This window comes from Carcharodon carcharias, chromosome 10 (assembly GCF_017639515.1).
Source record: "Carcharodon carcharias isolate sCarCar2 chromosome 10, sCarCar2.pri, whole genome shotgun sequence".
In the NCBI taxonomy this organism is placed as follows: domain Eukaryota; kingdom Metazoa; phylum Chordata; class Chondrichthyes; order Lamniformes; family Lamnidae; genus Carcharodon; species Carcharodon carcharias.
Window position 1 is genome coordinate 62,886,741 of NC_054476.1, and position 21,133 is coordinate 62,907,873.

The following is a 21,133-nucleotide window of genomic DNA, read 5'->3' on the forward strand; positions in this document are numbered from 1 at the left end:
CACTGCACTCCTCAGATTGCAAGGCACGATGGAGGAGTCTGTCCATTTTCAGGCTGAGGTGATAGCACTGGCATTGCAACAAACCAAGGTCCACACTGGCAGGATGGCAGCTGCCATGGAGACCTTGGTTCAGGACATCATTCCAACATTGCTGCGTGGGCTTAACTCCATCGCTGATGCCATAGTTGGCCTCCAACAGTATGTACATGAGATGGGTGCTGGGCAGCTTGATCTCACTCCAGCTACACCTTCCGCTCATGGAGTCAGCCAGGGGACTTCGGGCACCCATAGGCAGCAAGATCAGCAGGTGACTCTAGGAGTGACCGACCCATCTGACTCCCCTCTTCCTGTGACTTCTGCAGATCCAGCTTCACAGGCCGAGGAGGTTGCCACTGCCACACAGCAGGACCCCGAAAGCAGGCCAGGGCCCTCCAAGACTCGGCCCTCCAGAGGACGCCTGCGAAATTCATGACAGACGGGGCATCATAGTCAGCAGCATGCCTCCACCTCTGCTGTAGATGTCCGGGGAGCATCAAGACAGAGCTGCAGGGTTAGGAAAGTTAGGTAAAAGTAGTTGCGCAGCCTGGCCATGGGTGTTGATCACTTGTACATACTGTTCACAATTGTCAATAATGATGCCCTGTCTGTGATGAATTTCGCAGGCGTCTTCTGGAGGGCCGAGACTGTCAATAAACTCTTCAGAATGTCACCCTGCCTGTGGCTCCTTGTTCTGAATATCAATGTTCTTGTCACTCAGATGTGAAACCTTTCTGCACAAGATAAAGGGCAGGTGTCTCAGTCCAGGGCTTCTTCCCTGTGCTCTGTGTGGTCCAGCCTTATGCTCCCTGGAAACATTACTGATGCCTGCACCTCGGCAGTGCTGGTCATTGCTGCCAGAATGTAGTGGGCAGGCGCCACAGAGTTCTCTCATACTCTCATTGTGCTCTCTGCACCTTTAAGGTGGGGCTGGCCCCCATCACACCAGTATCTGCGACCATTGATGCTGTGCACCAGCTCCTGAAGGGCTGAGGTGCTGAAGGCGGACACAGTAGCAGATGCGTCTAAAGTTCCATGGCTGCATCTCTGAGATGGCCCTGATCATGGAGCACAAATGAGCTGCCCTCGGCCAGTCAGGAGTCAGACATTCTCAGAGGCTATGTGAAGACCTATGGAGTGTCCTCACTGCATGTTGTCATCCTCCTTCTGCGATCGAGGGACTATTATGGCCTTCAGTATATCTCATGGCAAGAGCATTCTCATAGTCAAACATTCACATATGCAATGTGAGGATCTATGGGGACACCTGACTGCATATCGTCTTCATCCTCCGCAAATCTCCCAAGCGTGCCTGCCTCGTCTAGCCAGTGCAAGAGCCCCATCCCCGTCGTCGTCACCACTGAGGACCCCCTCACCTTCATCCCTGTCAGCGAGCCCTCATCAGAGGAGATGTGCAGCTTCTCCATCTCTTCCTTAGCCAACTCCTCACCCTATTACAATGCCAGGTTGTAAAGGGCGCAGCAGACAACAACGACGCATGACACCCTCTCCGGACTGTATTACAGGGTTCCACCAGACCAGTCCAGACACTGGAACCATATCTTCAGCATCCTGATGGCCTGCTCCACCAAGTTGCGAGCTTCTGCAAGAGCATCATTATAGCGCCACTCTGCTGCAGTCTGAGGCCACTACACAGGTGTCATCAGCCACGGCCTCTGCAGGTAGCCCTTGTCCCCATGGAGCTAACCCTGCAGCCTCTGTGGACTCTGGAAGACTGCAGGGATCTGCGAGTGACTCAGGATGTAGGCATCGTGCACACTCCCTGGAAAATGTGCACATACCTGCAGGATCCATTTCTGGTGGTCGCATACCAGCTGCACATTCAGTGAGTGGAAGCCCTTGCAGTTGATGAAGTCCATTGAGTGTAGCGATGGAGACCTGAGCGCCACATGAGTGCAGTCAATCGCACCCTGCACCTGTGGGAATCCCAAGATTAGGGCGAATCCAATAGCCATTGCATCCTGGCTGACCCGGTCCTGGGCAAAATGCATAAAGTTGTGTGCCATGGAGAAAATGGCATCCATACCTCATAGATGCACTTGTGGGTGGCAGATTGTGAAATCCCACAGAGGTCACCTGTGGAGCCCTGAAAGGAGCCACTGGCCTAGAAATTGAACATCATGGTCACTTTCACAGCCACTGGCAGTGGATGCCCTCCATGTCCCCTTGGTGCCAAGGCCTGCAGTAAGTGGTAGTTGTGAACCACCAGGTCCCTAGACATGTGCAGTCCTGGCCCCACGTGACTGCCCCTTAATGCTTCCTGGAAAGTGCTGGTCACCCCTCGGATGGCCAAAGATGAGTGCGCTGCATGGCTGCCCTATCAACCTGCAACATAGGAGACACTGGTCCAAACCAGGATGCTGAGATTGCAAGGGGCTGTGAGTACCTCCAGCAGTAACTGCTATATGGCCAGCGATGGTGAGGAGATTGTACAATGTATGCAGTCCAACTGCTCCACGGTCCAATAAAGTGGTGGCGAACTCGAAATCTGTGCCGGGTTGGGGGGTGGTGGGGAAGTGTGTGGTGGGGGGGGATAAGTTTGGAGCGCTTGGTGGCTTTTTGGTGCCTCCGCGATGCTTGCATGGGCGGGCAGGCTAGGAGCCTGACCCCAATCATATCACTGGGGCTGTGCCTGATCTGTCTTAGTTGCAGAGGCATAGTCACTTTATATAGGCGTCACTAATGTGTGGCCACTTCCCTCACTTACCCTGCCTCCCACTTCGATTGCATGTGCGCGGGATGCAGTGCCAGGGCAGCACTTGACCCCCCACTGCCAGTGGCTGAAGGGGATTCAGCAGTCACCTCCGAGGCTAGCCAGCATTTGCCCCCAAACACCGCCCCCCCCTCCTCAGCAGTCAACTCCAAGGCTAGCCAGCACTTTCCCCCAGACACCTCCCCCCACCTCAGCAGTCACCTCCGAGGATGGCCAGCACTTGCCCCCAGACACCCCGCACCCCTCTGCAGTCACCTGCGGGGCCAGAGATCAGTTTCACCTGCCACCTGGTGCCCCTGTAAACAACAGGCGAGCTGTGAAGAACGCTGCTGCTCACTCACCTCAGTTCCACCAAAGTGAAGGCCCCCAAGTGCACGTTGCCTGCATGCTGTTGTGAAACACGTTGGCGTGCTTTCTCACCAACGTGGACGGACGATATGGCAGAGTTCCAAAAGCATGGCGGGATGGATATGCTAATATATTACAATTAGCTCCCCATGGACTGATGGCGGGAAACGGGGCTCGCTGTCGGCGGGCTGTCGCAACCGGCCTTTACGCTGTCGTGAAATGGGTCCTGCCATATTTTCCACGTACGCCACTCATCATGCCTACCACCAGCGGGCTCAGAAAATTCCACCCACTGTATCACCCAACGTGTGAGATTTATTTTTTTATTTCCTACTCCTTCCTTTCACTCAAGATGCTAAGTGAACAGAAAGACATTTTTACACCAGAGCTTGTTTAGTTTGGATTGCAGAAGAGTCATAGATTATTAAAAAAATGATACCCTGGACTATATATTAACTTCCAAATATAAGTGGGCTGGGAGCAGCTCAGAGATTAAAGTTCAAAAAATCTAAAGCAGAAACCTAACCGTTTCCAGTTTTAATGGAGGTTCAACAAGAAGCAAGCAACCAGTCATTTCATGCAATACAGGTTGGTCATTAAATTAAGGCTGTGTGCCTTCATTTTAACAGTTGTTCTGTTGTTAGCTCATATTATCTGAAATGTCAAGAAACCTGGCAGATGAAAAGGGATTAGAAGGGCTGAATTCATGAGGTAAATGCCTACACAGCACTGCTTCTGTGCCAGTTTGAGCAGGTGTATTTCCTCCCAGCCCACATCTCCTACCCCCATAGTCTATCTGCTCCCTACTACCATCAGAGCCCCCAGTCACCATCGCCCTCCCTTCTGGGCTTCCTAAACAGAAACAACACTGTCCCTTCCCCCAACCCTGCAACAGATCTCTGGGCTAAAACCCAGGCCTATAATTCTACTATTGGACAAAGGAGCCAGTTTTAGAAACGCAAATGCGAGGAGACAACACACACACGACCCTTTCCTATGACTTGCACTAAACAAGCAGAAACATAAAAACATCTGAAGCCACCGAGGGAAAAAGTCTCTTTGAAGATTGTGTTTGGCAAATGTATCTGAGCAGACACATATTGTTGTAAATAAGAAGGTAATTGACTAAGAATTGTGTCTTCCCTGTGCAATAATAAATCACTATGAATTGACAATTGCTCATGGAGTATCTACATCCAGCAGGTAATTTCCAATCACTGAAGCCTCATATAAACTGCACTTATCTTTACCAACATCTTTCATATCAGTTGGGCCAATTATCAAAGTGCCATTAACTCAATTGATAGTTGAGTAATAGGTGTTTATCTTTCTGTAAGCTCTTGGCTTCCATCTTGAAATGTATTGAGGATGGATTAGCTTGTATTTGAAACATAGCTACTTGTAAACACCAGTGTGAAATAAAGAAAACATGTTAGTGCTCTTCATGTTCATCAACCTCTCCTTCCTTCTCTGGTATCAGCGTTACCAGTCTTCATCTAGTATCTCCAGCCCTGCACTCCTTCACACTTTGCCATTTTATCTGTCCCCATCTTCAAATGCATTCTTAAGTTTTGCCTCTGTGCCATCAATCATCTCACTATTTTCTCCAGTACTTGGTGTTTGTGATCCACCACTCCCCTTGATGAAGGGAAGTTATATTAAATGTCAGATGGTATAAGTTGCAACTGTAGTATCATGCCAATTAATTTTAAAAGTTTTATGCAAAATATTACTGCAGACTAGCTCATTACTGATACAAACCCAGGGCTGCAATTTACGCTTCTATAAAATCCCTTCTGTGCTGACCAGTCACAAGTATGATTTTGATCCTGATTTGACTTGTTGAACAGCTAGCTAACCTAGAAGAATGACCACTGCAATAAATTTTACGGTAATTTTTTGATCGAGGCAATATAGAGGGTAAAAGCCATAGATGTACATAGGTGTCATTCTACATGAACTTTGGACTAAATTTTTATTCCCTGCAAATTTTGGGAAATAGATGATTGAAGTAAAGATGAAGCGTCTTCTGAAATTCGCCCCTTCCATACAACCTCCAACTGCAGAAGAACTGCTAAAAAATTTGCCATGGCTGCAGAATTCAGAGAAGCAGATTGAATTCATTAAGGTATTTATTTTTTATTGATTCATTTTTAATATTCTACAGATAATAAGGGTGTCAAATGTAGCAGTGTTTCTGCCAAGTATGAAAATAAATCTGAGTATACATAATGCAGTATCCGTCAATATCCATAGTGAAAGCCCGCTGAACATTAAAAAAATTGGTGGAATGAACCCAATATTTACCCATTTGTGCTGATATCAAATTGCTGGGTATGGTCAGCATCAAACTATATTTGGTGTGCAAGTTCTGCCAGTAATTCCTATTTTTTTTAATTCAATTCACACCTAAATAATTCTGTTAGCCTTTCATGTCTCAATAGGTATAATTTGCAATTGTGGGACAGAGTGGAAGGCATGCCTGTAAAAGAACCCGCCTATGAGTTATCTGTATTAGATATAGGCCTGGCATTTCATCAAGTCAGGATCACTCGGGAGCCCTTTAAAAATAGTGGGTGGGTCCTGATTCCAGGATTCCCAATCCCAATCCTGGGCTGTCTGATTTTCGGGAGTGCCTTTAAAGGGTGTAGGCTGGTTCCTGTGAAAAGTCTGCATTCAGCACTCCAAATTTGCCTGCTCCACTGCAGAGATGGGCAATGTGGAATCCTCCACAATTATCCTGAAATCAAGCCAAGTTTTTAAAGAGCTGTGGTTCACAGCTCCTCAGAGGAGTCGTGAACCCTAGACCAGGATTTCCCGCCCCCATTCATAGCAGGCATGTTTGGTGGCGGGATTGGAGAATCTCGTGAGAAGGCGCTAGTTGCAGTTCCCGACAACGTCTCCTCCCCGTCAATGGCGGGCCGCGTTTTCCACCATCAAACTTAATTGTAATAAATTTGCATATAATTATTGTGGCCACATGCTGGGATCATTTCCCCATGTCAAATTTAAATCCCACGTTGCGTGATTTCATGACAACGTGATTTACAACTGCCCTTAAAAGGTGTGAACCTGGTGACTTGAACTTCAAGGGGAACTTGGGGAAGTGAGCACACAAAACTTTGCGCAGCGCTGCTGATGACCGCAGCAGCTCCGTGGATTTTGGGGGTAACAGGCAAGTCTCCACAGCAGCTTCTTCGTGGCTGGCTTGTGGTGCAGGGGCAAGGGCCACAGTGCAAAAGGGGAGAAGCCAACCTCAGGGCAAGGGTGACAGTTCAAAGGGGGAAGGGGGAGAATGCAACCTCGGGGCAAGGGCGATGGTGCCAGGAGGATCATGACAGCACTGACTGATGTTTGAGCACAAACACATGCGGGGTTGGGGGAGACAATGGCCGGGCTTATGGCAAAAGATGTCAAAGATGAGCACTCCACTGCAGCTGAGAGCATTTAGCTTGAGCTTAATTGAAATGCTTTGAGTGAGCCTAATTAAGCAATTGTGCCCACTCAAGCAGCACTAATTCCTCACAGTGCCAATGCTAACCCCTCCCATGCACACTTCAAACTCGAAAGAGCTATGGTGCTGCAGAACCATTGCACAACTGGGCAAGCCTGAGGAACCTGTTGGAAAAGGTGGCCATCGAACACTGACGGAGGGGTGCGCTCGTAGTCCCTTGCATTATGTTTCAGTTGACATTAAAAAGTCACCCTCAGGTTACAAGCAAACCGCGAAGCCTTGGAATGCAGGTTAGGAAAATGCCTGTGACTGAGACGAGAGTTCAGGATGCAGTCGAGTGGCCGAAGCTGCTACCACTCGGTTATGTGGCATGGGGTGTTGGGTGCGAGTCTGGCAAGCCGTCATGCGCACTAAACACTAGGCATCCGTATGGTGGCCTGGACTCTCCGGCATGCGTTAAGGGGCCTTGAGAGCCAAAAGTAGGTAATGACTTGACCAAGAGTGGTGCTTAGGGGGCAATTGCTGACCCTTACATCTCTCTCTTTGATATTGTAGTGAGGAAATCATCAGGAGCATGGAGTCTAGTGACCTCACTGCCTGATGGCTTATAGGCAGGAAAGAAGAAGGAGAAGAATGCGACAGAGGCACCTGGCTTGCCAAAGAAAGGAGCAGAACCCTGAAGACTAAGGGGTGGCATGGCCTCCTCCACACCCAGAGGATGAACCCCTCAGAGCCGTCATTCATCACTAGACCCAGGGTCGACAGACGGCGCATGTTCTACCTGCAAATGAACGAGAACCAGTGTTGCCAGCACTTGCGCATGTCAAGGGAACTGGTCATGCATATATGCCACCTTCTGCAGGATTTGGCACCATGGGAACTTGGAAGGCATTGACTGCCACTGGCAGTGAAAGTTACTGCCATTTCTCCGGCAGTGGCTCCTTCAAGGGCTCCACTGGGGACCTTTGCGGGATTCCGCAAGCCTCCACCCACAGATCCTGGAAGCTGCAGACACCAAGGCACATGTCTTTGTCAATTTACACAGGGATCAGGTGAGTAGGAAGCAAGAGCACCATGATTTGCTCAGATTACTGGATTCCCACAGGTGCAGGGTGCCATCAACTGCACCCACGTGGCTTTTAAATCTCCCTGGCAACAAGTAGTCCAGTATGTGAACTACAAAGGCTTCCACTCTCTTAATGTTCAGCTGGTTTGTGAGTATGACAAACAGATCATGCAGGTTTGTGCAAGATACCCCAGAAGCATCCACTACTCATACATCCTTAGCAGGTCTCAGATCCCTGACATCTTCCAGGGACCACAAAGGTGCAGGGTTGGCTCCTAGGGGACAAGGGCTGTGTACAAAGGACATGACTGATGACGCCCATGCGGTGGCCTCAAACTCCTGGTGAGGGGGAAGGCACAACGAGGCTCATACCGCCACCCGGAGTTTGGTTGAGCACACCACACCATTGGCATCCTGAAAATTAGGTTCCGGTACCTGGACAGATCTGGCGGAGCACGACAGTACACTCCCCAGAGGATGTTGAGCATCATATTGGCCTGCTGTGTGCTACACAACCAGACGATGCAAAGTTGGGAGGACCTGAATGATGAGGAGATGCAGGAGCTACCTGTCTCCTCTGATGAGGAGGAAGTCATAGGGGATGAGGGTGATGAGGTCCTGGAAGGTGAGGGTGCAGGTGATGAGGCCATTGCACTGGCCAGACAAGGCAGGCATAGTTGTGAGGCCCTCATTGAGGACACTCCTGAGATCTTCACATAGTATCTGGGAACGTCTGACACCTATCTGGCTGACGGCAGTGCACATATGCTCTGTGTGGAGACTCCTATCATTGAGACGCTGCTGAGATACAGCAGGAACATGGACTTTAAGACAACTTGATCCTTTGGCAGGCTTCATCACCTGTTTCCTTCAGCACCACAACTTCACCTGTCAGGAATGGTGTCGAGATAGGGGTGACAACCCCACCTCAAAGGTGCTGAGAGCACACAGAGAACATCACAGAACCCAGTGATGCTTAGGTACAAGATTCTTGCAGCAAACACAAGCCACATCGAGTTGCATGCATCACTAATCTGGACAGTGATTTTGAAGCCAGATAATCATTATGGTCAAAATGTTACACTGTGCACAGGGGAGAGGCCCTGGACTGTGACAGTAGCCTTCATTTTTTGCAGGAAACATGGTTTCACATCTGAATGACACGAGCACTGCTCAACATAACAAGGAATCATAGACAAGGAGGTGTTCTTGGGAGTGTTTTTACAATGGTCAACAGAAGTACAAATGATTAACACTCATGCCCACATTGTGCAACCACATCTTCTTGACCTTTCTAACCCTGCCACTATGTCTTGGTGCTCCCTCGATATCCATAACGGAGATGGAGGTGGCCTGCTGACTGCTACGTCCTGTTGTCTAGATGGACACTCCTGGAGTCACCTGGGTGGATAGCACCAGGGTGTGCATCTGCTGATCCTCCTTCCTATGGGTGCCCGAGGGCCCCTGGCTGACTCCTTGAGAGGAAGGGGCAGCTGGAGTGAACTTGAGATGTCCCGCCCCCTTTCACGTTGGCATTGATGGATGCCTGAAAGTCCCTCAGCAATGGAGTACAGCTCCTGCAGCAATGCAGGACCAATGTCCTGGACCAAGATCTCCATAGCAGCTGCCATCCTATTAGTGTTGATTTCGATGCGTTGGCATGCCAGCGCTATCACCTCAGACAGAAGGTGGATGGACTTCTCCATCGTGCCTTGCAATCTGAGGAGCGCACCAGACATCCCTTCCTGATGCTCCTGAGCTTGCCTTTGCAGCTTCAGCAACTGAGGTATGATGGAGTCCAGAGGCCCTTCATCTGACTCAGACTCAGCAGATTTCTGGCCTCCAGCAGTCCTCCGAGTAGCAGAAACCTGGGAAGTCCCTGCCTCTGCCTGCTGTGGATCAGAGGATGTACTCCCCAGATTGTGACCCCGAGCTTACTCAAGAACCAGGTCCCACCGAGGTGTGTGCCTATGTTGGTGGAGGGTGTGGGTGAGCACTGTGGCAGGTCTTCAGTATTGGTGACTGAGGATTCCACCTCCCCTGGTATCCTCGGGCTGGAGTTGAGGACCTGGGTATGGACCCCCCTCGGCTGCTTCCCAGATGTGCCTGTGAAAGCAAGGAGAGATAATTGGTGCATGGCAGGGGACTGCGGAATAGGGGACCTCACTCACAGCATGGTTGTCTGATGGATGTTACACTCCAGGATCCTCATTTGTTTGAGCGCTGCCGACCTCGCCGTCAGCACAGGAATGGTCCAGATCATCGTAAGTCAGCTGGATGGCCCTATTCTCAAAGTCTGTGAGGACCTTGATGTCGGGCATTCCTTCACCAGTCTGAGACCTCTTCCTTTTATGGTGTGCCAGCTTGTCCTGCATGAATAGAGATGGAGAGAGTGTAAGCAGGATGCCTGCCAGGCCAGATGATAAGTATGCCAGGCATGTGTGACCGGTAAGTGATGCCATGGATGTGATGAGGACATGATCCACAGGATAGATGAAGGTGAGTGTGGGAAGGTGAATGGTGATGTCTCTTGAGCTGCCAGTGAGTGAGATCCCTGTGAATGTAAGATGGGTTTGTGAGTGTGTGAGTTGAGAGTGATGAGAAGAGTGACTTACCCTGGCGGAATGGAGGAGATCATCATCCTCTTTCGGCACTGGGTGGCTGTTCTCTTTTGCCGGGCATTGGCGCTGCCACCACCTTCCATGCTGGACTGATAACCTTGCTTTCTGGCCTTCACCCAGAACAGGGGTAGATGACTTTGCAATGGACCTCCACAGCAATCAGTAGGCACTCAAGGGAGGCATTGCTAAATTTAGGGGCAGCAATCCTTTAGCAGCCGTGACTTTCCAGCAACTTTCGATCCCTTACCGAGTACTGGCTCTGTGCAGGGGCACCCTTTAAATGTTGCGCCCGGATTCATGGTGGGGCAGGCGAATCAGAGGCCACTCCACCAGTGATGCAATGTGAAACACATGCCTCTGCATTTTTTTGAACAAAGTTCCACACAATACGGAGAAAAAAGCCACCATTGCTTTTGGGGGGGGTGGTGTCAAACACTGCTTTCCCTGCCCAATATTGGACTTTGCTGATTTATGGGATGATCCAACCCTAGTCTGCATGAGGGGACCTTTTAAAAGATAATTTTCTCCTCATGTCCCTAATGCCGGGCTCTGCCCTGCCACCCAGCCCCATGGCTTGTCATGCTCCTTATACCATGCTCGGTCATTCCAGCTACCCCCTTGGCCCCTTATTCCCCCGTCCCCATGCCCAGCTCTGCCATTCCACCTACCTGCTATGGCCCCTCATGACCTCTGTGCCAATTGACCCTTTGTACACTTTCTAGAGCCAATGAACCCTATAATGTATGGTGGTTGTTTGGACTGGAATGCAATCATGTGCTAAAGGTTGTACCTACCTTGCCGTAGTCATTTGATAAGTGCCATAAAGCACTAATTGGAAGCAGCCATGTTACATACATTCCTAATAAAGGTAGAGAATAAAGAAGCACCATATTCATTGAGCTCATAACATGATGTCAGAAGTGGAGTTGAGATTGAGTTTGAAGAGTTGTATGGAAGCACAACCACTAAAGGAGGAATGCAGAAATGTTCAGAGCAACTGCAAAGGAAAAGCAAATGAAAGAAGAGGGCTGTATTTAGATCACTGGGTGAGTCACAATGGCTGTCAGTTTTCCTCTCTTTCTGTCTCCTATCGAAATGAAAGGCTGTGTGCGGCAGAATTGGCAATTTTTCCACTTGCGGTGGCAAATCTATGAGATTGTGACAATTTAATTAACAAGCCGGAGTAAATATGAGTAGCAACTCTTTTACACTGTTGGGAGAAACTGCTACAAATTGTATTCCATCCTAACTTTCTCCGAAGAACAGAAAAAACAGACTGCAGAAATTTTGAACACCTTGAAGACACGCTTTGAACCTCAAGCAAACATAACTTATGAACGGTATATGTACAACATTGGGACTCAAGAGGAAAATAGTGTATTGATCAGTATATGACTGCAGTAACACAGCTCATAGAATCCTGTGAATTTGGGCAATCAAAAGATGAACTCATTAGGGATAGGATTGTTTTAGGCATAAGAGATTCTGCAGTGAGAGCACGTTTGCTGAGAGAGGAGAAACTTTCTCGCAAGAAAGCGATTGACATGTGCAGAAATGCTGAGGTTGTAAAGTATCAGCTAGAGCATATGCGTGGCAGAACAGACCACACTTTGCATTATGCTGAGAGACATTTCTGCCTGAAATAGCAGAAGTATCGTCATCAAAGGACAGGATGCAAATACTGCAGAGGACTTCACACAAAGGAAAAGAAGGCTTGTCCAGAGTGGGGAAAGCAGTGTTCGAACTGCAAGAAGCTGAATCATATTGTACACAAGTGTTTGGCTAGAAAATAGCAAAGCAAGCCTGTACAGATGGCCACCAGAGAGATATCAGCTGAAGATTCTGACAAATCACTACACCATACAACAGGTTGGCTCCTTAAAGTCTGGGTGATAAATAGTTTGTAACTGCTAGAATGATGACAATTAGTGAACATGAAGTGTCAGATAGGCACTAGTGTGTCATGAATATTATGACCTTCACAGACCCGTGCAAAGTGACTTAACATGGCGATCCAAAATTGAAGCCCTCAAAAGTAAGGTTGATGCTATATATACTCATGCTAAGAGGACAAATTCATCTGAGAGCCCAATGCAATGGCAAACACGAAGATCTGGAGTTCCTGATCATAGATGGTAAGCAAAAGCCACTCATCTCAGCCGGAGCAAAACTGAAGCTTGTATTCATTACCCTATTTGTGCCAAAAGAGAGTTACAACATGTCGCAGCACACTAATTCATTGACCATCGAATAGACCCTAGAGGAGTACAAATATGTGTTTACAGGGTTTGGATGTCTTCCTGGTGGACATCATCTTGAAGTAGATTGAAATGCAAGACCAATTAAGCATCTGCCAAGAAGAGTTACAGCTGCCCTCAAGTCCAGCCTAAAAAAACAAGATAGAAGAGCTGGAAAAGAAGGGAGTAATCAAAAAAGTGACAACTCCTACAGACTGGATTAGCAGTATGGTAGCAGTGAAACAACCGGGAAAGCTGAGAGTATGCATAGACCCAAAGGATTTAAGTAAAGCTTTGAAGAGATCTCACTACCTCATGCCAACCGTTGAATGAATTTTGCCACAGCTTACCAATTCAAAGATCTTGATGATCCTAGGTGCGAAGGATGGTTACTGGCAAGTGAAGGTGAATGAAAACAACAGTTTTCTGACTACATTCTGGATGCCGTTCAGGAGATACCATTGGTTGTGCACGCTGTTTAGCATTTTCATGACTCCAGAAGAATATCATTACAGACAAAGTGAGATAGTGATTATCTCAGAATGGAAGCTATATTAGATGACCTGCGAGTCGATGGGTGTGGAGACTCAATGGAAGAAGCCATTGCTGACTACAGTCAGAATCTAGTGGAATGCTAGAGGGAGCTCGCCAGATGAACTTGAAGCTGAACAAGAAAAAATTGCACTTGAAGATGCCTGAAGTCAAGTACGTAGGTCATGTGCTTACAATTATAGTTCTTCACCTGGATCTGACAAGGTGAGAACTGTGAAAATAGTGCAACTATTTGTTAGATTCCTGAATTAGTTACCAAAATTTTTGCGTTATTTGTCGTTGGAATGTAAACCATTATGTAATCTCACTGCCAAGGATGTGTAGTGGTACTGGGGCACAGAACAAGAAGCAGCGTTCACTAAAATCAAACAGCTAGTGATGACAACGCCAACGCTCATGTACGATGATTTCAATGATGAAGTCACCGTGCAGTGTGATACCAGCAAGACAGGTCTTGGAGCAACCCTAATGCAACAAGGACAGCCAGTTGCATTTGCATCCAAGACATTAACACAACTTGAACGATGCTCTGCTCAGATCGAGAAATAGTGCCTGGTTGTTATACTTGTGTGTGAGCATTTTCATCAATTCCTGCTTGGGAGAGACAAAGGCCAGGATTTTCTGTGCCCGCTGGTGTCAGGGATGTTCAGTGACATGAGCGGAAAATATGGCGAGAAGGCCAGAAATAGGTTTCACAATGTTGTGAAACCAGTCTGCGATCATCCACCCTGCCCGCCAATGGCGGGTGATGTTTCCCATCAGCCGACGTCGAGAACCTCATTGTGATACATCTGCATATCATTATAAGCCCAGCCGCCGGAATCATTACCCCCTCTTTCCCCCCCACTAGCTGGATCATCCGCCGATCACACTGACGTGTTTCACAACAGCATATAAGAAGTGTGCACTTGGCAGGCTGCACTTTGAGGGGAACTCGGAGGTGACTGCACAGTAACATTGCGGAGTGCTCGCCTGGGCTGCCTGTTGGACTTCAATGTTGAGGCATGTTTGGGGCGGCGGGGAAGGACTGCCCTGTGGTTGAGGCATGCGGGGGGGGAGAGAGTGGGACAAGGGCTTCCCTGCATTTGAAGATAGCGCACAAGCACATGAGGGTTGGGGGGGGTGCGGTGTGGTCGAGGGAAGCGGCATTAGGGAAACCTTGTATAAAGTGACCATTCCTCTGCAGCTGAGACAGTTTAGATGCCACGACATTGATAGGATTGAAGTCAGGCTTCCACCTTCCCTCCCCACTTAAGCAACGCAGAGGAATCAAAGTGTCACCAAGTGTTCAAGAGCTTTTCACCCCATGGGCACAGACTGCAATGAAATGAGCATTTTAGTGGATTGCAGAACATTTGGATGACTGGGCATGTTGCACTATCACCTTGCTAAAGATGGCCATAGAGCAGTCACTGGTGGAGGTGCTTACAGCCTCTTGCAATGTCATTATCCCGGTTTGGACCAGTCTTCCCCATGGATCAAGTTAACAATGCAGCCTTGCAGTGCAGATTAGGAGAATGCCTGCGCCTGAGCTGAGAGCACAGCATGCAGTCCAATGGGCAAAGCTGCTGCCAATCGGTCAGGTGAAGTGGGACAGCGGTGGGTGGGGCTTCGGGCAGCCATGCAGCACACTAATGTCTGGCCATCCAAGTGGTGGCCAGCACTCTCCTGAATGCATTAAGGGACCTTTAGACTTAACCAAGACAGGTTCTTTGTACGCCCATGCTAATCCTTGCATCCCACTCTTTCATCCTGCAGGAAGAGTACATCAGGATCATGGAGCCTGGTAACCTAGCTGTAGGTCTCATGGCTTACAGAGAGCGAAGATGACGGAGAAGTGAATGACTGGTACCTGGTGGTGCTGAGGGAGGAGCAGCACCCTTTGGAAGAAGGGGCAGCTGGGGCTCCCTCACATGTCGCCGAAGAGCTACAGCGAGCAGTTGCTGGTTGGGGTCTAGCTAGACCCAGGGTCTATAGACACCGCCATTCATTCCTGCAGATGATGGAGAACCAAAGATTATGCATATCTAGGGAACTAGTTGGTCACATCTGCGGGCTACTGCAGGATTTGGTGCCACGGGAACAGTGGCCGTGAAAGTGACTGCAGCACCCAATTTTTTCATTAGTGGCTTCTTTCAGGGCTCTGCAGGTGACCTCTGTGGGATATCACAAGCCTCCACCCACAAATGCGTCCATGAGGTCATGGATGCCATCATCACAAAGGCACATAACTTTGTACATTTCTCCCAGGACCAGGACAGCCAGGATACAAGAGCAATTGGATTTGCCCAGATCTCAGGTTTCCCACAAGTGCAGGGTGCCATCGACTGCACTCTCGTGGCGCTCAGATCTCCGTTGCGACACATGGTCAACTGTGTCAACCGCAAGGGATTCCATTTGCTGAATGTGCAGCTGGTGTGCGAGGTCTATGCACAGTTTCCAGGGAGCGTGCACAACTTCTACATTCTCAGTTGGTCACAGATCCTTGAAGCCTTCCAGGGTCCACAGAATGCAGGGATGGCTCCTCGGGGACACCGGGTACCTGCAGAGGACGTGGCTGATGACACCCGTGCAGCTTCCTCAGACTGCAGCAGAGCGAAGGTATAACAAGGCAACTCGCAACTTGGTGGAGCAAACAATTGGGATGCTGAAAATGAGGTTCCAATGCCTGGACCGGTCTCATGGAGCCCTGCCATATAGGGCTGAATTTTACACCAGCAGGATTTTACAGTACTGCCATAGTCAATGGAGTTTAGAATGGCTTGCAACATTTTACTGCCCCGTCTCCACCACAACAGGGCCATAAAATTCTGGCCATAGTCCACAGAGGGTGTCAGGCATCGTCATTGTCTGCTACACCCTTTGCAACCTGGTGCTGCAACAGGGAGAGGAGCTGGCTGAGGAGGAGATGCAGGTGCTGGAGGCCTCCTCCAATAAGGAGGTGCCCAACAGAGATCAGAGTGAGGAGGTCCTCGAAGGCGACGATGACAGGGATGAGGCCCTCGCACTGGGTGGATGAGGCAGGCACACTCGGGAGGCCCTCTTAGCTGCTAGATTTGTGGAGGATGATGACAACATACAGTGAGGAGACACCATAGATCCTCACATTGCATTTATGCATGTTTGACTCCAGTCTGGCTAATGGCAACGCACATTCCCTCTGTGATAATGCTCCTGTCATGGAGATGCAGTGGAGAGCCTAATAATTGCTTGGTTACAGGAAGATGATGATGACAACATGCAGTGAGGACACTCCATAGATCTTCACATAGCCTCTGAGAGCATCTGACTCCTGTCTGGCCAAGGGCTGCTCACTTGCGCTCTGTGATCAGGGTCATATCATAGAGATGCAGCCATGAAACTTTAAAAGCATCTGATCCTTTGTCTGCCTTCAGCACCTGACCCCTACAGGAGCACAGTGTCACTGGTCACCAATGCTGAAGAGATGGGGGCCAGTCCCACCTTAAAGGTGCTGAGAGCACACAGTGAGAATGACAGTACTCAGTAATGCCTACCCAAAACATTCTGGCAGCAATGACAAGCAACATGGAGTTGCAGGCATCACTAATGTGTCCAGGGAGTGTGAGGCTGAACCATCACTTTCGACTGAAGGCTGCACAAAGCCCAGGGAAGAGGCCCTGAACTGAGTCACCTGCCTTTATCTTGTGCAGAAACGTTTCACATCTGAGTGACACAAACACTGTTCATCAGAACAAGGAGCCATAGCCAAGGAGACATTCTTGGGAGTTTATTGGCAATAGTGAACAATATGTACAAGTGATTAACACCCATGCCCAGGCTGTGCAACTACATCTTCTTAACTTTCCAAACCCCGCCACTACGTCTTGGTGCTCCCCAGACATCCACAGCAGAGGTGGAGGCAGCCTGCTAACTGCTACACCCTGTCTGTGATGACCTTGGTGGGCATACTCTGGAGGGCTGAGACCTGGACAACCTCGGCCTGCTTTCGGGGTCCTGCTGTGTGGCAGCGGCACTCTACTCAGCCTGTGGAGCTGGAGCTGCTGAGGAAGAGGGGATTAGTATGGGCCAGACACTCCCGGAGCCACCTGGATGGATGGGCCCCGGGGGTACACCTGCTGAGTCTCCTGGCTGACTACTTGAGGAGAAGGGGTAGCTAGAGTAGGATCGAAGTACCCTGCACCCCTCTCACCTACACACTGTTGGAGGCCAACTATGGTGTCAGCGATGGAGTTGAGCCCACGCAGCAGTGCAGGAATGATGTCCTGGACCATGGACTCCATTGGGGCCGCCATTCTACCAGTGTTGACATCGGTGTGTAGGCGTGCCGGTACTATCACATCAGCCTGAAGGCCAACGGACTCCTCCATTGTGCCTTGCAATCTGAAGAGTGCAGCAGACATCCCTTCATGATGTTCCCTAGCTAGCCTTTGAAGCTGTAGCAACTGTGACATAAACAAGTCCAGAGGCTCATCACCTGACTCGGACTCAGCAAATTTCTGCCTTCCCGCAGTCCTCCACGTGCCGGACACCTGGGGAGTCTCTGCCACTGCCTGCTGTGGATCAGGCAGTGCAATGTGGTCACAGATTGTGATCCCGAGGTTACTGTAAAGCTTGGTCCCACCGAGGTGTGTGTCTCTGCACTGGCGGAGGGTGTGTTTGTGAGCACTGTGATGGGACTTTGAGGTAGATGTCTCCAGATTCCTCTTAAGTGATTTCTTCAGGGCTTGATTGAAGGCCCTGGGTTGTTGATTATGTCGGCTGTTTCCCAGCTGTGCTTGCAGAAGCAAGGGGAGATAATTAGTGCATGGCAGTGGTCTGTGCAACAGGACACATCTGTCACAGCATAGTTGTCTGATGGATGTTGCACTGCTGAATCTTCACTTGGTAGAGCACCGCCAACCTCACCATCAGCACAAGAATGGTCTAGATCCTCGCCAGTCAGCTGGATGGCTGTTTTCAAAGTCCATGAGGACCTTGATTTCAGTTATTCCTCCACCGGTCTGCGACCTCTTCCTCTTCTTGTGTGCCAGCTTGCCCTGCATAGATAGAGATGGTGTAAGTGTAAGCAGGACGCCTGCCGGGCCAAATGAAAGATGTGCCTGGAAATAGAGTAATTATCCCTAAGGTGATGAGAAGAGAGATGCTGAAGCGCATCCATGCAAGCCATCAAGGAATTGAGTTGAGTCTGAGGAAGTCAAGAGAAGTGCTCTACAGGCCATACATGAGCAATAAAATTCAGGAGCACATCAGTTGGTGCGGTGCTTGAAATGAGTACCAAGTTAAGCAAGCTAGAGAGCCACTGATGATGCATGACATCCCAGACAGACCATGGGTGAAGCTGGGAATGGACCTCTTCACTCTAGCAGGTATTGATTATCTTATCACTGTAGACTACTATTTTGATTACTGAGAGTTAGACCAGCTGGTGTCAACAACTACCGGTGAGATTTTTGTAGAATACCTGAAAGCACACTTCAGTCGCTACGGCATTCCAGGCATTGTGATGAGTGACAACAGCTCTCAGTTCACGAGTGAAGAATGCAACCGCTTCATAAAGGATTGAGAAATTCAACACTATACATCATCTTTACACTATCCCCAGTGGAATGGAAATTCTGAAGCAACAGTGAAAATCACCAAAGAAATCTTCATGAAATTGAGCAAATCCAGCACAGATGTAAACATGGCAATCCTCAAGTGGAGACAAACACTGAATAAAGGCATAGAAAGTAGTCTAGTCCAAAGACTAATGTCACACTGCACCTAAGCTACTCCTCCAATAGCAAAAAAGCTACTGAAGTCAGAAGTAGTAACAGGCGTGAGTGATAAAATCAAGGTGAAACAGCAGAAAGCCAAATTTCATTTTGACGCATCTACCAAACCACTTCCAGAGTTGAGCATTGGAGTACCAACCAGGGTACAAATCTTCAATGCCCTTAACAAGAATCAGCCCACATGGCAACTTGGGCCATATGTAGAGCAATTGTCAGCTCATTTGCATACAGTGGATGTGAACGACCCAACTATACTGGTGCAGCTGTAGGCATATATGCACAACTGGAGAAGCTGTTCCTTCACTGCAGGCAGCTGATCAGGAAGATGGGATCTCGCCAGCTGCATAGAATACAGACTAACCATCAGTTCCAGAAGTCCACTGGTGTCCAACAATGGAAGTGGAACAACAGTTACCATTGGCAACAACAAGTGCCACAGGAATGACACTCCCTGGAGAGGGAATATCACCCAGATGAACAGCCAACGACAAGGCGCACATGTATCATTATGAGACCTGCATGATTTATCGACTGTGTATGCAATGCGTGATCAGAGACTGACTAGAATAACAAAAAGTTGGTAATGTATGAGAACAGTTGTTGTAAAGGGGTTAAGTTAAGCAACTCATAGTTACACATGAGAACGCATGCAAATTTGTCTTTTGTTTGTTATTAAAAGGGGGACGTTTGGATTGAAATGCAATCGTACCAAAGATCCTACCTAGATTTCCATAGTCAGGTGACCTCTGCCATGAGGCACTGACTGGCAGCAGCTGTGTTACGTTCATTCCTAATAAAGATAAGAGTACAAGAAGCACTGTACTCATTCACCTCATAACAGTAGTATTTAGAAAAAAAGTTTTGAAAAAAGCAATCAATTCACAACTTTCTTCTATGCTTGGAAAAAAATCTTCACAAGCTCATAAAAGTGTCAATCATCCAGGCCCTTTAAAGTATCAATAACAATAAGCACAAATGCTTGAAACCACTTAACTCATATAAATAAGCATTGTGAAATTGACAGCAGAGATCAGAGAGCCTGAGCTGTCAACTAACCAATGTTTCCTCAAACTTAATGGATGCCTGGGCTCTCAAACAAGCCACATTATGCATATTTGACTGTGATCTCAGACATCTATTAGACTGGTAATACACCTGCTCAGGCCCATCTGTGTTTATAATAATTGCTCTGTCCAGATGATCCAGTTTGGGTGTGGATCCAGGGAATCTAATATATTGATACCATACTCAAAATGGAGATCAGAAATAGGCTTGATCAGTTGTAGGATTGACATCAATATTCTACATTTCCTGGCTTTACTTCAGGTGACTGCTGGGGCGTTTTATGGAGTCATGGTCAGAGGCCAAATTTACTTCTATGCCATGCTTAAATGCACTTATGACTTCATGCAGTGTGGACGTTTATTGCTTATTAGAACTGATAATGTAGTATGGATCTATCTTTCTTGTTATTTTTGGGTGATCTTGTTCATTTGAAATTTAACTTCAACTATCTTTCTTGTTCTAGTACAAAGCAAAGCTGCTTTACTTTGATTATGGAGATATCGTTGTGCACCAGGGTGAACAACCACGAGGAATTCATCTTATTGTATCAGGAATGGTTAGGGTAAGTCTCAATTTAAACAATCACCTGTGATTATAAAAATATTTTCATCTCAATTGAAATTACTAATTTAATTCATTTGCTAGTAAACCTGCATTGCCAATAATTATTTCCTTGATTTGGCTATGATTGTGTAGCAACATCAGTGTACAGGCTGTTACGTTACCTGGTGTTGTAGAAACTATCAAAATAAGGAACAACCTACTCACCCTTCCTTTTCTCCATTTTGTTCATTGAATAAATAAATAAAATGTAGTAGTGAGTCTAGTTTGTGTTGTTGGTTTTGTCCACTATGACATAATGACAGCTAAATAAAAGCAAAAGTTGAGCAATACCATCTCCATGCACCAGACAATACATATTTAAAATGGTTGTATAAGAGTTTAAAGGAACTCCAGAGCTTAGGGCCTTAGCAGCTGAAGGCATGGCCATCAATGGTGGAGTGATTAAAATCAGGGATACTCTAGGGACCAGAATTAGAAGAGCATGAATATCACAGAGGGTTGTAGGGCAAGAGGAGATTATAAAGATAGGAAGGGGCAAGGCCGTGGACGGATTTGAAAACAAGGATGAGAATTTTAAAATCGGTGCCTTGTTTAACTGGGAGCCAGTGTAGGTCAGTGAGCATAGGGATAATGGGTGGAATGGGATTCAGTGAGAGTTAGGACAGGGGCAGCAGAGTTTTGGATCCACACAACTTCAAGG

The 21,133-nt window shown here is 48.1% G+C and overlaps 1 protein-coding gene across 1 annotated transcript in view; it reads left to right on the forward strand.

Annotated features, from left to right (window-relative positions):
• The window catches only part of LOC121282838 (sodium/hydrogen exchanger 10-like), a 395,537-nt gene that overhangs the window by 278,655 nt on the left and 95,749 nt on the right, over nucleotides 1-21,133 (forward strand). Inside the window, exons 20-21 of the mRNA XM_041196650.1 lie at nucleotides 5,121-5,246; nucleotides 20,333-20,431. Of these exons, the coding sequence (XP_041052584.1) occupies nucleotides 5,121-5,246; nucleotides 20,333-20,431 (225 nt within the window). The remainder of the gene's footprint in view (nucleotides 1-5,120; nucleotides 5,247-20,332; nucleotides 20,432-21,133) is intronic.